Here is a 19,124-nt window from a genome sequence, read left to right on the forward strand (position 1 = left end):
GAGTACAGTACTGATCTGTATCTTCTGATATTGATTTAGCGGTGGAAAGTACAACTTTACTGCCTGTACTTATCTACCTAGTACACATTAACATGGGTTATTAGATTATAATTACACTGTAATAAGGTCTCAAATGGGTTACATTCATCTGTGCAGTTGAGACAAATTCACCCCACTGCCCTCCTAATCCAAGTGGGCATATCAGTAATAGTCAATATTGTTAGGGCTGGGATGCATTTTCAATATATGACAGACAGGCAGCCCAATTCAGATATTTTTGCCACTAATGGGTATTTTGCCAATCAGATCAGATCTTTTGACAAAAGATCAGAATTGGGCTGCCCGTGTAAATGCAGCCTCAGTCACACAGTGTCTGCAAATGCTTTCTTGAACCTTGAACTAAGTGTTGAAATAATTGCTGCTTCTGATAAAAGAAAGGCCATAAAAAGTTACATAACTTGTGTGGGATGGGCACTAGAACAGTCTTCTGTAGAAGTTCTCAGTGAGAAAATATATCAAGAATATTCACTGAAGAGTGACAATGAAATTGAGAATGAAATAACACGTCAAAAGTTGGTTCATAATAAAAACTAAAAGCTGAACAGTATATATATCCAACACAAACATATATTGTGTGATGTTTACTGATAAAAAAAAAAGTGGATTTGAAACTGAAACAACTCCCTGGGGGGTTTCTGAAAGACAGTTATAAAGACCTTGCAATGCAATACAATCCTAACATATATTTCAAGTTAGTGGATCAAATAAATGGCCATACTATTTCAAGCATCATTCAGGTTCGCCGCTTGATATCACATAATGCCGACATACATTTTGAAACATTTTGATCAGCACTCACTCGCTTTAGCCAAAATCAGCTGATCGGCTTCACAAGCGAAGACAAGTGTCACATGACACTTCCAGTCTTAAGCAACATGGCTGCACGACAGGAGTGAGTATATATTCTGTTCTGTATTATTTCTATGGTTTATCTTTGTGTTAAGCGTACTTGGCCACTGATTCTGAATTGAACAAATTATAATGCATAAATTGTTAGCTCGCTAGCTATCTGCATAAACCTGATCATCTAAGCTAACTCTCGTTAACGGGGCTAGCTGTCAAACATAAGAAAAGAGCGGCGTACTCTTTGCAGGCTGGCAGTCAGGCATCAATCAGCAACTTTGCCAGGTAACTAACTAACTAAGCATGTCTAACTTGAAATTTATTCGCAAAATAGGGAAAAAATGGGTGGTTTCAGCTCCAGTTTGTGGATAATATTAGCTAGTCTCTCGACAGATGGGTTGTTTCTGAAATAATTGCCATGGACCTCACGATACGATATTATCACGATACTTACAGTAGCTAGGTGCCGATACGATATGTACTGAGATTCTATATGTATCACGATTTATCACAATTCGATGTTAAATAAATATTGCTCACTATATGTCTGCGGCAGAGGGACAGGAGAGAGGCATAATAATAATAAACTCATTTTGATTAGTCAAGTGCTGAAAACATGTTGCCTCACCATTTAAAAGTAAGATTGAAGACAAACTAACATTACAGAAAAAATACCGAAGTTTTTCGCAGATACATCCAACATTAACTACATTGCATAAAAAAGAAAGAATCGATACTTGCAGTCATAGAATTGATATATTGTCAAAAATAGTATCGCAATACTCTACTGCAGTGGTCACCAACCTTTTCTGAGTCAAGATCACTTTTGCAGTCAAAAAACAAGCTGAGGTCTACCACTCAGATTATTTTAATAACATGTAAGCCTTTTCAACATGAATAAAAACAGTTCTGTAGGAATGAAGTTTGTGCAGTAGGCCAAAAATATTATCACAGCATATTGGCTATATGTGCTTGGCCTGCCAATATTGTTCTTCTAAGACCATATTATATTTAAAAACTCGAGCTTTGATAACAAAATAGATCAGTTGTACCACTTGCGAGGCACAGCTGAGCATAAATTGAAGTAATTCACTTTTTATTTTACTGGACTGATGGTACCTGCATCTGATGGTCAGTCTCAGGGGAGAGAGGGAGAGAGCAGCAGAGGGTTCACCTCTCACTGTCCCTGCTCTCTCCATTCGTCCGGTGAAACTGGCCAGAGAGAGGATGCCGTCCTACCACTGATGGCAAAACTCGAGTCACACCACATTACTTTTGCCTCATTCACAAATTCATGTTCCTATGACTAGAGAATGTGAAATATTCCTCAATATTAAAATAGACATTACGAGATGCTAATAATAAAAACGCAGGCCTATCGATACACTTGGCTACTAATTAATTGCAGCTGTGGCGCGAGAGGAAGTAGGGAGAAGCGTGTTTTGTAAAAGGTGTAAAAGGTTTTTCTGTATTCTTTGACAGTTTATCTCTGGTCATGGTTTTAAGTTATGAAATCTCACGTAGGCTAGTATCACACTTTGCTGTGGGGTCGTGGAAGCCTTACTAGGCATGGTAATCAAATGTTTAGCTATCTAATTGGCCAGCGCACTTGATTTAACGACAGCTCTTCTGGTCCGCCGGGTACGTGGAGTTTGAAATGGTTCAGAACAGTTTGCCTACCTGGCATGCAGGGCTTCTGATATAGAGGTGATATGATGCATTATACTCTATCCTCCTATCATAGCTCTTGTTTAAATATACTACATCTCTAAAACAGAAAGTGCACATTGAAACCCACTCACATGATCACAGAAGTGTTTAGACATCTTATTGTTGAGTTGACAATCTGAGGCAGGTTGGTGATCAACAACTCTGTTTAGTGACCTTTGATCATGTAAATCTGTCTTTGTTGTTACTAAATCACACTAGTAAGGGAGCACTCTCCAGAGATCAAGTGTTATCTTTACCACACACTGGGGATCATTGAAACCAGATCCATTTTGGGCAATACTGTTCTACAGTTTGTGCAAAATCATATTTTTTTGTTGAGTGTAAAACTCTTGAGTCCTAAAAATGGTCAACGTCTATGTCCTCACCACTTCTGCTAAAGTTTCACAAAAAATTGAACTTTCATAACTGTGTGCAGTATAATGATAAACAACGATTTGTTTTTTACATTTTATATTTACTAAAGGGTTTGTAAGTATTTTTGTCGATTATTGTTTTAGAAAGAATCAGCCGAACTGAAACAAAGGCAGGCATTTGTGTTAGCTAACTGAAAATAGAAAACTACTAGACAGTAATGTACAACATATTAACCCATTTCCCAATGCTGTCTTTCTGTAGACCTGTGTATTGGCTGGGTAAAGACACCCTGAGAGTGTCAGCAGCCCTGTTTGCTGAGAACCGGCAGCGACTGTGCCAAGGCCTGAAGGCCAAGGATGGGGTGGCCCCCAAGTCTGTAGTCGTGCTGCAGGGAGGGGAGCAGAAGCAGAGATACTGCACCGATACAGACATGCTCTTCAGACAGGTACATGTTTAATAACAGTCAATTACAGATATGCCATTTAGAAGACTCATTTATCCTAAAGCGATGTGCATACATTTTCATATTGATGACCCCAGCGGGAATTGAATCCACAATCCTAGCGTTGCTGTACCAGCTGAGCCACATAGGATCACGCATTAATGAGATGGATGGAGGTGTGACTGAGCAGACCCTGGCTGACTCTTTTGACTCATGTGGTTCTTTTTTGTAGGAGTCCTTCTTCCATTGGGCTTTTGGAGTGACTGAAGCCGACTGCTACGGAGCCATCGACGTGGACACTGGAAAATCCATCCTCTTTGTCCCCAAGCTGCCTGAGAGCTATGCAACCTGGATGGGAGAGTGAGTCAGTGACTGTAACTCAAACTATATGTGAATGTGATCAGCCTCAGGAGACAGCCTACCACTTTCAGCATCATGGATTCACAAGAATACTCCTTAGGCCTTCTCATTAAAACCGATTGTGTCATTGTCTGTTGACAGGATCCATCCGCGGGAATACTTCAAGGAGAAATACGCCGTCGATGAGGTGCAATACACCTGTAATGTAAGTTAGTGTGTCATGTTTGAATGCACATACTGTACACCTTACCCATCTTTGTAGTGTTGTAGCTTAGCTTGTGATCTTGTAGCTTCACTCATTTCCCTCTATTTGATAGTGTCAGTTCTCTCTGATCCCTCAACACTTCTGCCTTTCTGTCTGAACTCTTACAGATTGCTGATGTCTTTTCCAAGATGAAGCTTGGAGCTCTTCTCACTTTGGTATGTCCTTAATATATCATGTTGATGCTATGATAGTGGTTTACAGTAGGAATTCATTAGATAAAGTATAATTTTAAGAGACTTGAAAGTGGGCCTGGTAATTATATTATGTTTCTTCCAGCGTGGACAGAACACAGATAGTGGGAGTATCTGCCGCGAAGCCTCCTTTGAAGGAATCAGTCAGTACGTTTAATTGGCATCAATTGATATCCATTTGAATCAAACTGGTATTTCTAATTTATTTGGTTGAATGTTTTACCTTGATAAATATGATCTTGTGTCTTATATTTCAGATTCCAAGTGAACAACACTCTTCTGCATCCAGTCATTGTGGAATGGTAAGTACTGTATGATACTATATCCAGCTCGTAACCATTGGTTGCTGCTGCTTTTCTGTTATGTGGAACTATTTTTGTAAAGCCTTATTAGTCTGTGGCTGTTTCACACTGAGTCATCTGAAGTGTTGACTGCATCTATAATGTGTAGAGATTTTTTTTATATATTTTTTTATTTCACCTTTATTTAACCAGGTAGGCCAGTTGAGAACAAGTTCTCATTTACAACTGCGACCTGGCAGAATCATTAAGACATAAAGGGTGGTAGAAACCATGACCAAGAATAGAATCAGAAAAACACCTCACTAACAATATGGTAAGAAGCTGATTTTCCTGAAAGATCAAGAGGAGAGTGTAAGGCTCCTCCGGCAGTGAGGAATGGATGAGTAATACAGGTATTATTTCTGCATTCATTATGAGATACCAAATATAAAGCACATACATACATACACACATACACACATACACACATACACACATAAACACAGAGCTTTAGCTTTCATCATCATTCTTTTGTTTATGGCTGGGTGCTATAAGCCAGTGTTTGTGCATGATAGAATTAAGCAAAAAGGCCAGAGGGGGTGCGGTATATGACCAATATACCACAGCTAAGGGCTGTTCTTATGCACAACGCAATGTGGAGTGCCTGAATACAGCCCTTAGCCGTGGTATATTGGCCATATACCACAAACCCTGAGGTGCCTTATTGCTATTATAAGCTGGTTACCAACGTTATTGCAGTAAAAAGTTATGTTTTGTCATACCTGTGGTATACGGCCTGATATACCACGGCTTTCAGCCAATCAGCATTCAGGGCTCAAACCACCCAGTTTATAATATAGAAATACACACCTGGCATATTGATCTAAGAGGCCCTTGACTCCTTGTTCCTTTTCTTCCTGCAGCCGACTGACTAAGACTGACATGGAGCTGGAGGTCCTGCGATACACTAACCGGATTTCCAGTGAAGCCCATAAAGAGGTAAAATCCTGCAGGACAGACAGACATACCTGCCACAGGGGGAGAAGGAGCTCCAGATTCTGACTCATCTCATTTGATCTGTGCATTTTGGATTTTAGGGGACCAAAAGTATTGGGACAAATTCACTTATGTGTATTAAAGTAGTCAAGTTGAGTATTTGGTCCCATATTCAAAGCACGCAATAACTACATCAAGCTTGTGACTCTTCAAACGTGTTGGATGCACTTGCTGTTTGTTTTGGTTGAGTTTCAGGTTATTTTGTGCCCAATATAAGTTAATGGTAAATAATGTATTGTGTCATTTTGGAGTCACTTATTGTAAGTAAGAATAGAATATGTTTCTAAACACTTCTACATTAATGTGGATGCTACCATGATTATGAGTAGTCCTGAATGAATCGTAAATAAAGATGAGTGAGAAAGTTGGACGCACAAATATCATACCTCCCAAAAAATGCTAGCCTCCGCTGTTATTGTAATGTTGAGAGGTTAGCATGTCTTGGGTGTATGATATGTGTGTGTCTGTAACTTTCTTCCACATCATTATTCACAATTCATTCAGGACTATCTGTAGTCATGGTAGCATCCACATGAATGTAGAAGTGTTTAGAAACATATTCTATTCTTATTTACAATAAAAGTGACTCCAAAATGACACTACTTTATTTACTATTCCTTTATATTGGGCACCACATAATCTGAAACACAACCAAAACAAACAGCAAATGCATCCAACAAGTTTCTAGAGACACAAGCTTCATGTAATCATTGCGTGCTAGGAATATGGGACCAAATACTGAACTTTTGACTTCTTTAATACACATGTACAGTTAATAAGTTAATTTGTCCCCTAAAATGGGGGGACTATACAAAAAGTTCTGTAATTTCTAAACGGTTCACCTGATATGGATGGAAATGCCCTCAAATTAAAGCCGGGAGTCTGCACTTTAACCAAAGTGCTGGAGTACAGAGCCAAAACAACCAAAAATGTGTCAATGTCCCAATACTTTTGGAGCTCGCCATGTTGTTATATCATGAGTAATATATTAATATAATCAAAGCTAAAAGAATACATCTCAGAGTCATCATTGCCCACTTGCAACCTTGTATATCACAGGCACAGCCAACCTGAAGTGCTGTTGTCTTTCTCCTCAGATCATGAAGCATGTGAGACCTGGACAGAAAGAATATGAAATGGAGAGGTGAGTGGAGCTTTTTATCATGAAGGGTATGCCAGCTATATTGAACTGTTTGTACCGTATAAAAGTATATTGTATGACGAAAGGCTATGTGGTGTACTATGTCCCGTCTGACCATAAAGGTGATGGTAAAACAGTACGTTCCTTATCTATCAAGGTGTGTTCCTCTGGATAAACTACATTCACAGCACGTCTAATCTGATCACTACTGAAGTCATAAGTATTCACTTAGTGTTTTCAAAACAAATTCACTTAGTGTTTTCAAGTAGTCAAAAGTGTAGTATTTGGTCCCTTATTCCTTGCATGCAATGACTACATCAAGCTTGTGACTAAAATCATGTTGGATGCATTTATTATAAGTAAGAATAGAAGATGTTTCTAAACACTTCTATATTCATGTGTTATCGTGAATGAATCGTGAAAAATGAAAAGGTTAGAGGCACAAAGATCATACTCACCCCACCCCCCCCAAAAAAATGCTATCCTCCCCTGTTATTGGTAATGGTGAGAGGTTAGCATGTTTTTTTTTGTAGCCTCTGAATGGCATCTCACTGATTATTCATGAATCATTCATGATTTTTCTTAATCATGGCATTATCATGATTTATTTAAAGTGTTCAGAAATATCTTATCTACTCACTGTGAATGATGACTAATCATTTTATTTCTGTTACTATTGGGCAAAACATAATCCAAAACACACTACAAATGCATCCAATGAATTTGTGGCGTCACAAGTTTGATGTAGTCGTTGCATGCAAGGAATATGGGACCAAATACTACACTTTTGACTACTTTGATACACTGTAAGCGCATTTGTCCAAATACTAATAATGACTTCACATGGGGGGGACAATACATTAAGTGCTTTCATTTCTAAATGGTTAAACAGATACATTTTGCATGAAAATACCCTCAAATAAAAGGTGACGTTCTTTACTGTCACCTCATGTGAAACATTTGATCTCAAACCTAAAATGCTGGAGTATAGAGCCAAATGGAAAAAATGGCATCACTGTACAAATACATATGGAGGGGAGTGTATTTTACGATGTAGCAACAGCCACCCACTGAGCTGAATCAATTTCCTGTTTCTAGCTGGCAGCTTTTTGTGTTTTTAATTAAACCTTCATCTGGGAGGCTGAAGAATGTAAATAATCTGAGCTACTATAGCAGCGCCCCTCGCCAGCTCACTATCTGACTAATTGACTGCAGCAAGAACGTGCAGCAGAGAATATGTAATCACTGACTCAAGTCTCCAGTGAATAGACCAATAACCAAGTGAAGATGAGTCCAAATGCTTTTATTATACTATCCTCCAGTTAAGTATCAGGCGATGGAGATCTTCAAGGTGGGAGGTTTAGATGACTCCCTTGTATTCTAGGCTAACCAATATCAAAAAGGAGGTTAACCCTTGATTACACTTCCTCCTATATTGTCATTGTTAGAGCTGTGGAGCTTCTTGTGTACGGTCGCTCATGTCAGTGCTTTTCTGTTGCAGCCTGTTCCAGCACTACTGCTACTCTCATGGGGGAATGCGTCACACCTCCTACACCTGTATCTGTGGAACGTAAGGCACTTCCCTTTGCTACACAGAAATGGGTTAATTTAATGGAGAACATATCTGAAATGCGTGACATCATCTGTGTTACATTTTGACGTACAGAAATGAGGTGCTATTGTTCTATCTGACGTGTGTTGAGTGCCTCTATAATGACCTACTCGTATGCTTAAATCTTCAACAGTGGAAACAACGGCTCAGTCCTGCACTACGGCCATGCAGGAGCTCCCAATGACAAGACCATCGATGACGGAGACATGTGGTAAGTCGGCGATCATTTCACATGATGTGAAGTTATTCCACTCCTTAATTGTCCTTTTTGGGTTGTTTGCTTGGTTTTATTAGATTCTGTGTTCATTTTGTCTTGGATTTGTATATCAAAAACACCTGCAGTGATCTGTTGTTTTGTTTAATGGAATACTGAATACTCAGAGCTACACCTCCCCTGCTGTCATTAGTATAGTAGGGTGTTGTTTTGTTCTCCCTGTCAGCTGGATCCACTGAGTGGCTCTCCCATGGGTTTACTCATAGATGGAGCACAGCTTGGACTGGGTTTGAACATAAGTCAGGCTACTGTGTGCATAGGGCTACTGATGGAGATTTAAAGTGGCTGTGTGGAGCGCCCATGGTGACACAACATGAGCACCTTTGAAAGGCAAAACTTGTATTCATTCTGATGTACATGCTGTGAACAATTTCTCTGATTTATGTTTGGAAATAATGATGCCGGAATGGCTGTAGAGCCCTCTGGGTGAGCAGTAACACTGATCTAACTGTGACGTGTGGTTTTTCCTTGCAGTCTGTTTGATATGGGGGGAGAATACTACTGCTACTCCTCTGACATCACCTGCTCCTTCCCAGCCAATGGAAAGTTCACTCCAGACCAGAAGGCCATCTATGAGGCTGTGCTCAAGTCATCACGGGCTGTCATGGCTGCCATTAAACCAGGTATGATCCTACTGTCCACAGGCAGGATTGAGGAAGCATTCACTGAACATACAGTACATACTTAGCTTGGTTACAAGGAAGGATTATACATTTAATATATTAATTTCTATGGTTTGACTAATATTGAGTTGTTGAAGTCTGAAGACTACCACAGAACATGCCATATCCTCACCACCAGTCATTATCACCTGCATATTAGGCTGCTTTGAAACTTTTAACCTAAGATTTAAAAACCTGACTGAAGGTGGTCTTGTGTTTCAGAGGTCAAGTGGACAGAGATGCACCGTCTGGCTGACCGGGTTCACCTAGAGGAGCTGGTGAAGATTGGGATCCTGCGTGGGAGTGTGGAGGACATGCTGCAGGTCCACATGGGCTCTGTCTTCATGCCCCATGGCCTGGGACACCTGCTGGGCATCGACGTGCACGACGTGGGCGGATACCCAGATGTCAGTACCAGAGAGATAGATACAGTATTCTATTCATCAATGATCAGTGCTACAGAAAGTTCTAAATACACTTCCAAAAAGACATATGTCTCTATCCTTCTAGACAAAGCTAACGTCCGTGTCATGCTGCTTGTTCTTGGTTACACAGGGTATTGAGCGCGTCAACGAGCCCGGTCTGAAGAGCTTGAGGATGGGCCGTCTGGTGCAGGAGCGCATGGTCCTGACTGTGGAGCCTGGTATCTACTTCATCAACCACCTGCTGGACCAGGCCTTGGCCAACCCAGCCCAGAGCTGCTTCATCAACAATGAAGTGCTGACCCGCTTCCGCAGCTTTGGAGGGGTACGTTTACCTATCCACAGACAGTTTATACTCATTAGTTTATGTGCTGGTGTTACTGTCAACGTTAACCACCCAAAGCTTGCACATAGAGACCCCTTTGTCTCAATCTACTCCATGGCAGCAAATAATATACACATTATGCTGTTCTGTTAAGTCTTCTGCTATAACTGCTCCCCCCTGACAATTATCTACTGTTTATTATTAACCTTGGCTCTGACCCTCATGTGTCTTACTGGATGTTTTCCCCTCCTCTCTCCAGGTCCGTATTGAGGACGACATTGCGGTGACTGCCAGCGGAATGGAGCTGCTCACCTGTGTCCCTCGTACAGTGGAGGAGATTGAGGCTTTCATGGCCGACTGTGGAAAATCCTTCTAAATAACGTCGCTCATATCCAAGCTGATCTAACCAAATGGTATTTTCACTCCTAAATGTGGAGAGAATATCTGTTTTCTGATGTAAGAGATGCAGTTTCTCTAATGATATCTTGCCTATCTACATTATGCCATATATAATCAGTAATGGATGCATTAGATGCACAACTTTCCAATCTTGAAAGGTGTCTGTTTAATCTCAGTGAATGCAGTATCAGTAGCCTAACACTAGTACACAAATGCAGGTTAAACTGCCTATACTATTTGAAGCTCTTCGTGATAAAGATGATTATTGTGAAAATTAAGAGAAATGCAGTGAATTAAACTGCTGTGGCCATCTTGCCACGTAAAAACAGTGTTGACGGTTGACTATTTCAGTGCCTGGTTAATTGCTTTGACTGTGCGTAATAGATACTTTATTTTCTTGGACGTTTATACAATTCTCATAAAATACAGTGCAATTTAAGTAAATAAACCCCTTAATTTGCAGTTTTGCGTTCTGTGACATTTGTAGATTGTGCTTCCATTTGTAAATGCCAGGGAACATAAAGTGTCATGGAACAGTGGGTTGGTTTACTACAAATTTGTAGTAATACTTCCGGTCTTCACTAGATGGGGTCCTTAAGTCATTCTGAAGTTCATGTAGCTCCGGTAAGAAGAGTTTCCTTGTATCGATGCCCTTATTCGTTACAGATTTGATTCACACCACCAGTGAACTGGTGTTCAAATAAATGGAATGACTACAAATATACACTAAATAAGTATAAACAGACATTTATTTACCTATTCTCTCCAAAACTGCCAATCAAACCTTGCCCATTTCAATTATGAAATAGTGTACAGTACATTGCAGATGTTTGCATTTGAATACCAAATACTAAAGTATAGCATTTGTCATAATGCATTTGTCATTATGCATTTGTCTGATAAAAAAAAAAAAAAATTGTGTTAATCATTAACTTAAATACTTGGCAGTTGGCAAATTCAGTTAATTCCCTTTAACTCAAAGTTGCATTGAATACACTGTATTATCATGTCTTTAGGTATAGAGAGTCCATCCCAGACGTAGCATCTCATTACACATACAATACATACAGGATGAGAACACATCAACCATGATAAATATGTCCTCAACCTTTTCTTACAGTGAATGTTAATAGGATGGATGCAATCAAAAAGGAACTCATTGCTCTTGAGGTACAATACAGGATAAAGGACAAAGTAGTGGGGCATAATACTTTACTGGCATGGTCAATTTATCACCTTTGTTTAGATGTTTACCAGGCCTACGTGAGTAAAAGTTTCAATTTACTCAAATGTACTTTAAAAAAATATATATTTGTGAAAATTGTGGTACATTACTGCAGTTATAAAGTGTCATGAATATCCCGGTATCCTTTTAGTGAATTAATGTTTCAATCTCCACATGCACATAAAAATGTACAATGGCGTAATCTTTTTATCTCACGCAAATATAGTAGTTATTTTACCTTCTCTTTAAGAAGTATAGTGTTCTAGAACTTCTAACCATCTGCTTTAACCATCCAGTGGGCTCTGGAATGCCTACATCCCTTTCCTAGGCAGCGATTGGTGGAGAGGTAACAGATGTTTTAACCCTGCAGCCAAAAGGGGCCACTGGTGCCGATAAACCAACGCCCTCCCTGGGGACCCCAACAAATAAATAAAGAGGGCTTTCTGTTCTGTTCAGTCACTGGGAGGACCTGCTGAATTGCCTTCAGTTCAGCAACTTCACTCACTCAATCATATACATATATATATTATATACAGTACCAGTCAAAAGTTTGAACACACCTACTCATTCCAGGGTTTTTCTTTATTTTTACTATTTTCTACATTGTAGAATAATAGTGAAGAGATAACTATGAAATGACACATGGAATCATGCAGTAACCAAAAAAGTGTTAAACAAATCCAAATATATGTTATATTTGAGATTCTACAAAGTAGCCACCCTTTGCCTTGACAGATTTGCACACTCTTGGCATTCTCTCAACCAGCTTCATGAGGTAGTCACCTGGAATGCATTTCAATTAACAGGTGTGCCTTGTTAAAAGTTAATTTGTGGAATTTCTTTCCTTAATGCGTTTGAGCCAATCAGTTGTCTTGTGACAAGGTAGGGGGGTATACAGAAGATAGCCCTATTTGTCAAAAGACCAAGTCCATAGTATGGCAAGAACAGCTCAAATAAGCAAAGAGAAATGACAGTCCATCAATACTTTTAGACACAAAGGTCTGTCAATCTGGAAAATGTCAAGAATTTTGAAAGTTTCTTCAAGTGCAGTTGCAAAAACCATAAAGTGCTATGATGAAACTGGCTATCATGAGGACCGCCACAGGAAAGGAAGACCCACAGTTACCTCTGCTGCAGAGGATAAGTTCATTACAGTTACCAGCCTCAGAAATTGCAGTCCAAATAAATGCTTCACAGAGTTCAAGTAAAAGGCACATTTCAACATCAACTGTTCAGAGGAGACTGTGTGAATCAGGCCTTCATGGTCTTTTTGGTAAGTACATGATTCCTTGTGTTATTTCTTAGTTTTGATGTCTTCACTATTATTCTATAATGTAGAAAATAGTAAAAATAAAGAAAAAACCTTTAATGAGTAGGTGTGTCCAAACTTTTGACTGGTTCTGTATATACACAGTACATACACACAGCAGTGATGCAAAATATATGATACACTACAACGACACATGAACATTTTGGAGCTTAATTTGTTAGCGGGTTGCTGTGTAAAACTGGTGAGCTGTCACTTGGGGCTATATTCAATCCGTATCGCAGAAGTTCAGCGTTACAGCGTGATTGAAATTTAAAGGCAATGTTCCGTATTAGCGGAGACTGTATAGGTAAACACTGCATATGTTGGCTCAATCAGAAATTACCTTAACATTTATATTGCGTCATCTGTAACGCTTCACCGGCACAGACTACATAGAGCCATAGATCTGGACTGAGCAATTACTGTTTGACACGTCCTCCTGTGAAATAGTGAAATCTTTGGTCAACTAAACTGCTGTGTAGGAGAGTATTGAACAGAGCCCTCATGATGCGTAATTGGGGATGATTTAAGAGCAAGCTTGGGCAACTTCATACTACAAGTAGTTAATTAGATCATAAATATTGTGGATTTTAAAGCGTAAAGAAGCTTATTAAAATGTGTACAGTCTATACATTATGCAAAACAAACAGAGTCTTGCTCTCCTTTCCAACAGTATCTTCCTCTCCTTTGATGTAATCCAAGAGAGCCATGGTAGTCAAGAGTCTCATCACAGATGCGGTAGCAGTCCTTAGTTGTAAGAAAGATAACTCCCTCACACAATATTACCTCTGCACCTTGTTTATTCTGTCAACGTTTCGGCCAAAGACCTTATTTAAGACCTTAACCTATTCAGGTGAATGGCAGCGGCAAACTGCTTCCCACGAAACACAACAAAAACCCAGACAGGAACTTTTATTGGAGGGGATTCTGGTTACAGACCATAAATTGGTCGGTTTGGTGTCCTGCTTATCATCTCGCCTCACCAGAGCTCCTCCACTCATAGCCCTGTTAGTCCTTCACAACCATCCTCCAAGAACCATTCCGTTTCCCGTATTGCCCATTGGCAATCTCCTCACAAGCCAAAAACAAGTTGGGCTTTCACTTCCTTTCTTTGCAGTCTTTCAGTTTTTCAGTCTGTATTTTCAGCACTCATATTATAGTGTCCAGTCAGTGTCCACCCAGAGTCAGGTTCTAGGCTGTCCTCTCCACTGTGGGTCAGTGTGTTTGGCCCAGGGACTGAGGGCCTGCTCTGGGTGCTGTGTCAGGCCCACTAGAGGTCTGAGGCCTGGGGAGGGGGCTAGCTGAGTGCCCTGTGTTGTGACTGTCTGTGGGCCACTCGTGTGCAGGAGGCACAGCAGGTTGTCTTGTAGTAGTCGTACACACAGAGACGTGCCTGGACCACCACATTGCAGTTGAAATACTTGTCTCGACAGTTCTCGTCTGAAAAACAATCATAATCATAATATCAGTGATTTTAAGTTTTAGAAATCTTTAAGTATTTTCACAAGTCTTCTGTATGGAATAAGATTTTCATAAATGTTGAACCATTTTAGACTAAAATCCCCTCTAACCCCCATTAAAACTGTCTGACAGTAGTTAGGACCAGACCAGCCATCATTAACCAATCCAACTGTATGACATTCCAGAGTTGGTGCCTTGGCCACAGATCCATGTTTACTATACAGTAGTAACTGACCTATGTGTGGGACGCAGGGCTCTGGGTTGCACTCCTCTCTCTCCACTGGTTTCAGCTCCTCCTCACAGCCCTCACTGGAAAGCATGCCATCAGACAGACAGCGTACCTCCCTCACACGGAAGCCCCCCTCACATGTCTTAGAACACTGCAGGGACAGGGACAGAGAATACAGTTCAAACCTCATTCTCTTCAATTACGCTTTCAAGAGAGTGTATTTCACAACTCCACATAAAAGCGTGTGTCTGTTTTTTCATGTGTGAGTGTGCGCATGTGTGGGCATGTGCGTGTACAGTTACTCACAGCGCTCCAGTCTGTGTGGTACCACATGGCCCCGCAGGGCTTGAGGTGGCAGCTCTGCTGATTAAGAGGCTTGTCTAGAGAAGAACATTCGTAGGGCGGCATTACATTGAACCCCTCATCAGACTTCATCAGACACACCACTGCCCTCTGCTGGCTGCCCAAGCCACACTCTGTTGAGCACTGGGGGAAGGAGAAAAGACCATAGGTAATACTACACATGGGCATGACATGAGACATCGGAACTGTTTCAACATGTTTTGTTTTCTTTAAGAAAAAGAAAAAGGTATCACTGGCTCAGTTGATTGGCCGAGTTATAGAAGGTACACCTTACTTAGAGGGCCGGTTTCCTGGACAGAGATTAAGCCCTGTCCTGAACTAAATATCTATTTAAAATGGAAATAATGGACAATGGATTTGTAACATCTGAGACTTCCTCTTTCTGTCCTGGGGTAAGAAATGTTTTTTTGGGGTGGGGATAGGTAATACAACACTGACATGAGACATCAGTAAAAATGTAAGTAATGGGCAGGAGACATCTGTAAAATCAGCAGCAAATCCTCATCCTAATCTTTCCCCAGATGTGTCCCTGCAAGCCCAGTTTGACCAGGCGTTGTCCTGTCTTACCTGACTCCAGGGGGCTGTAAACCACTCGATGCGACTCTCACAGGGGCCGTGATTACAGACCTGAGAGTCAGTGGGGCGCTCATGGCCACACCCCTCCAGAGGCAAGCTGCTGATGTGATTGGTCAGGCACAGAACGCCACGGGTCCGGATGCCCATCCCACACTCAGCAGAACACTGCAGAGAGCAAAGACATGGTAAGTGACAAGGAAGATCAGTGTATAGGGCACTTTCAAAGGTCATTTCCAATTGAGCTCATATGCAGCGTTTACTGTGAATGGGGAACATTGCCTTTAAAAGGTGCAAAGCTGACAAAGCGCTATCTGATTGGATCCCGGCCCTAGTATCACCCTCGTTTTTAACAGTAGTATCAAGTCAATTTGTATTCAATTATAATCTTGCATCTACAATACTGTAGTAGTAATCCACTGTAGTAGTAATCCAATCAAGTACAACAATTACTACAGTATTAGGTTAGAAAAGTGTTAGACAGTGATGGTGAGAGTCCATGTCCTCAGTCCTACACATACATACCTTATTCCCCCACTCAGTGAAGAACCAACTTTTAGCACAGGGCCCCATGTCACAGTTCTCATTGTCACTGGGTCGCAGCTTCATGTTGCACTCCTCGTCCGACACAAAGTCTCCCACGTTGCTGACACAGTGCACCTCCCTGGTCCTCTGGCCCACGCCACAGGGAACAGAGCACTGGGGAAACACAGGAGGGACAGTAAAATACTATAGGGGTTGTGTTCAGTTCATCTCACACTGTAAACATGGGTCAGTTCTCTCTGATGAATGTAACCTGTTGTCTGTGAAAACAACTGGGAAAATGCTCCATAGAATACTTGCTTGGGTTTAATTTATGATAAGGAATGTTAGAAACTTTAGAGGAATGATAACATTTATCTAATTGGGGTTCATGTACTTTCTGATACATTATTTTAATACAGTATGGAGTATGTTAAATCTTGTCCGAGTACTTAGAACTTTTGATTGAGCCTGCCTCAGATGGGTGGGGTAGGTTTACACTTTTAAGACTATTCTAACAGTTCCATGTCCCGAGCAAGCTCAAACAAGTGCAGCTAAAGTATTTGAAACAAATACTATTTGAAGCATATTGATTGACAGCTGTCACTCACGACGCTCCACTCGGTTCTTATCTGCCACTCGCTGCAGATTTTCAGCTGGCAGGTGCTGGTGGTCTCAGGCTGCTCCAGGTGGCGGCAGCGGCTGGTGTGGACGTTGAGGGTCCGGTTGGCATACACCTGCCTGCACAAGACCTGGCGGTGCTGCATACCCAGGCCACATGTCTTACTGCACTCCGACCACTCACCAATGTCCCAGCTGCACAGTAGGACACACAAGGCCCCATGTTCAGAGGGACACAATAGCTTTGTGGTCCCAACATAGCTAATAAAACATGTGGTCAATTGTCCAATTAGATTCTAATTATGATCTAATTATTAAACTATACATTTGACGGGTCAGGAACTTTTCATAAAAATGCTAAAGCTCTGTGTATGTATTGAACCAGTGTGTGTAGTGTCTAAGAGCCCTGTATGTAATGTAAGTGTGGTTGAGACAGAGGGGTCTCTCACAAGGCAGGGCAGGACTGAAGGTTGCAGGGCTCCTCCTGTGAACTGGGCCTGGTGCTGCTGTCACACTGGTTCTCTGGTACCTGCTCATGGCTCGGTCTGTGGACACAGCGGAAGATGGTGTACCTGCTACCTGAAAACCAATACACAGAAGAGCTTTAGATTTTCATGCCTCAATACTGCATCTTCACTACTCACTGTGGGAATCTGTTAAACCTAGTTGATCAACTAGTATGAATTAGAGGTTGAGACCTCTTGGGGCTTCAGTTCAGACAAAGATGCATGCCATGTCTTACCTCTGCCACAGGAGGCGCTACACTCTGTTGCCCCAGACAGTTTCCAGTTGTATTCTCTCTGACGTTTGGGTGGATGGACCGCTGGCACCTGCTTGTTGGGTACCTGGGGAGGGTATTTGCCCACTCCTGCTGGATCGTACCCCTCCTGGTTGGGGTTGCCCCGGTGGTCATTCCCACTTTGCCCATGCAGAGTGTTCCCTGGGAGATCGAACATGGTATTTCAGCCAACAAAACCAGGGGAAACTCAGTCATTGAGATGCAGCGCCATCAGTGGTTGTGACCCCCTCCCTTTGTGGACTAATAGTTCATTTAGGCCATACAGTCCCAGTCAGATGCATCAGTAACTATGGGGAGCCTCACCTCCAGGTCTGTGGTCGGGGTGCTGTGGAGGGTTGTCAGAGGGAAGGATGAATTCATAGCTCACTCCTGGGTTGGGCTGCTGGTAGATCACCTGAGGACAGAGCAAAAATTATTCAGTAAACAAGTTAATTACAATGTAATGTGCCAGTGTAAACTGCCAGATAAATATGTGCCAATATGAGCTACATTTTATTGTACATACAAGTTGACTGGTTACATACATAAACATCCAGGATCTCATTGGTTGGCCCTTCAGCCAGGAAGGACTCCCCGGCGGTGCTGGTGACCTCATTGGGTCGTCGGTAGGTGAACATGGTGCCCACCCCCTCATACTTCCCTGGCCGGTCAATGGCCCAGTTCCCATTGATGATGGAGCGACCTGAGCGGCTTTTCAGAGCTGCAGACAGACCATGAGTTGACTGTTAATAAAACACACATTGAAGGAAAACTATCTTTTGTAATTTGTTTCATTAGTCCATTGTTGACATAGTCCCAAAATGTTTGCTTGTCAGCACTCAAGTTTTCAAGATATGTAACTTTTCTGTAATGTTTTTCAGATGGCTTGTTGCCTTAACCATGGAATTCTCCAATGTGGCTGTAGAGTTGAGAGATTCAGCTACACAATTAACATAAACCTTTGCCAGCTATTTACTAACATGTTTGCTCATTTACAAAAGACACTGCTTTTTTCGGAGGATTTCTGTATTTTGAAAGGAGTGAGCTATTTTCATATTAAATGCTGAACTTCCTGCTTTACAGGAAGTTTGGGGGCACTCAATATGGCCACCGGTCCCCCATCAAAGAACAACAACTTGAATGGGAATGTCCATTCTAGTAGCTATATTTCTATGAGACAGACAGCAACCCATCCTGTCACCATCAGCTCTACTGTGCTTAGACAGACAGGAAATAATGCTGACAACCACTCTGCCATAATTGTTGTTTAATCTGAAGCGGTTTTAACATAATGAGCAAAACCGTTAAAAGTGAGCTGTGTAATCACCGCTAACTGAATACATTTCGTCACATGTATCTTCAAAGCCATGTCTTTGGTAAATGAGCAAACCTGTTAGTAAAGAGCTGGCAAAGCTTTATGTTCATTGTGTAGCTGAATCTCTCAACTCTACAGCTACATTGGAGAATTCCATGGTTAGGGCAACAGGCTGTCCGAAAAACATTATACAAGTACCATTAAGACTACTAAATATAAGAGTGTTTGGACAACTAAAAGCACATATTAGGCATGCAGAAATAAACTAGAACAGAAGTCTATTGAGGAGAGTGGGGCAAACATCAGGGGA

The 19,124-nt window shown here is 41.3% G+C and overlaps 2 protein-coding genes across 4 annotated transcripts in view; one reads left to right on the forward strand and one right to left on the reverse strand.

The window, feature by feature from the left end:
* The first annotated feature begins 818 nt into the window (after positions 1 to 818).
* Positions 819 to 10,880, forward strand: LOC139575852 (xaa-Pro dipeptidase-like). 2 transcript variants are annotated; one of them, XM_071401223.1, is made up of 15 exons: positions 819 to 952; positions 3,250 to 3,433; positions 3,663 to 3,790; positions 3,932 to 3,995; positions 4,163 to 4,210; positions 4,332 to 4,393; positions 4,504 to 4,548; positions 5,451 to 5,526; positions 6,681 to 6,727; positions 8,226 to 8,294; positions 8,470 to 8,547; positions 9,085 to 9,233; positions 9,495 to 9,679; positions 9,828 to 10,019; positions 10,279 to 10,880. In XM_071401223.1, exons 1-15 carry the CDS (start codon positions 912 to 914, stop codon positions 10,393 to 10,395), a joined length of 1,485 nt encoding a protein of 494 aa, XP_071257324.1. In that variant the 5' UTR covers positions 819 to 911; the 3' UTR covers positions 10,396 to 10,880. The 2 variants fall into 2 exon arrangements, with proteins under 2 accessions (XP_071257324.1, XP_071257325.1); XM_071401224.1 differs by lacking the exon at positions 819 to 952 and adding an exon at positions 960 to 1,188.
* A 269-nt stretch (positions 10,881 to 11,149) lies between these two features.
* LOC139575851 (thrombospondin type-1 domain-containing protein 4-like) overlaps positions 11,150 to 19,124 on the reverse strand; it is a 53,175-nt gene continuing 45,200 nt past the window's right edge. For both annotated transcript variants that reach the window (XM_071401221.1, XM_071401222.1), the window contains 10 exons: positions 18,045 to 18,220; positions 17,824 to 17,914; positions 17,464 to 17,661; positions 17,171 to 17,300; positions 16,712 to 16,916; positions 16,104 to 16,277; positions 15,573 to 15,746; positions 14,949 to 15,128; positions 14,649 to 14,793; positions 11,150 to 14,392 (listed from right to left, as the gene is read on the reverse strand). In XM_071401221.1, the coding sequence (XP_071257322.1) occupies positions 14,250 to 14,392; positions 14,649 to 14,793; positions 14,949 to 15,128; positions 15,573 to 15,746; positions 16,104 to 16,277; positions 16,712 to 16,916; positions 17,171 to 17,300; positions 17,464 to 17,661; positions 17,824 to 17,914; positions 18,045 to 18,220 (1,616 nt within the window). In that variant the 3' untranslated portion in view covers positions 11,150 to 14,249. The remainder of the gene's footprint in view (positions 14,393 to 14,648; positions 14,794 to 14,948; positions 15,129 to 15,572; positions 15,747 to 16,103; positions 16,278 to 16,711; positions 16,917 to 17,170; positions 17,301 to 17,463; positions 17,662 to 17,823; positions 17,915 to 18,044; positions 18,221 to 19,124) is intronic.

Source organism: Salvelinus alpinus, chromosome 5, assembly GCF_045679555.1.
Source record: "Salvelinus alpinus chromosome 5, SLU_Salpinus.1, whole genome shotgun sequence".
NCBI classification, from domain to species: domain Eukaryota; kingdom Metazoa; phylum Chordata; class Actinopteri; order Salmoniformes; family Salmonidae; genus Salvelinus; species Salvelinus alpinus.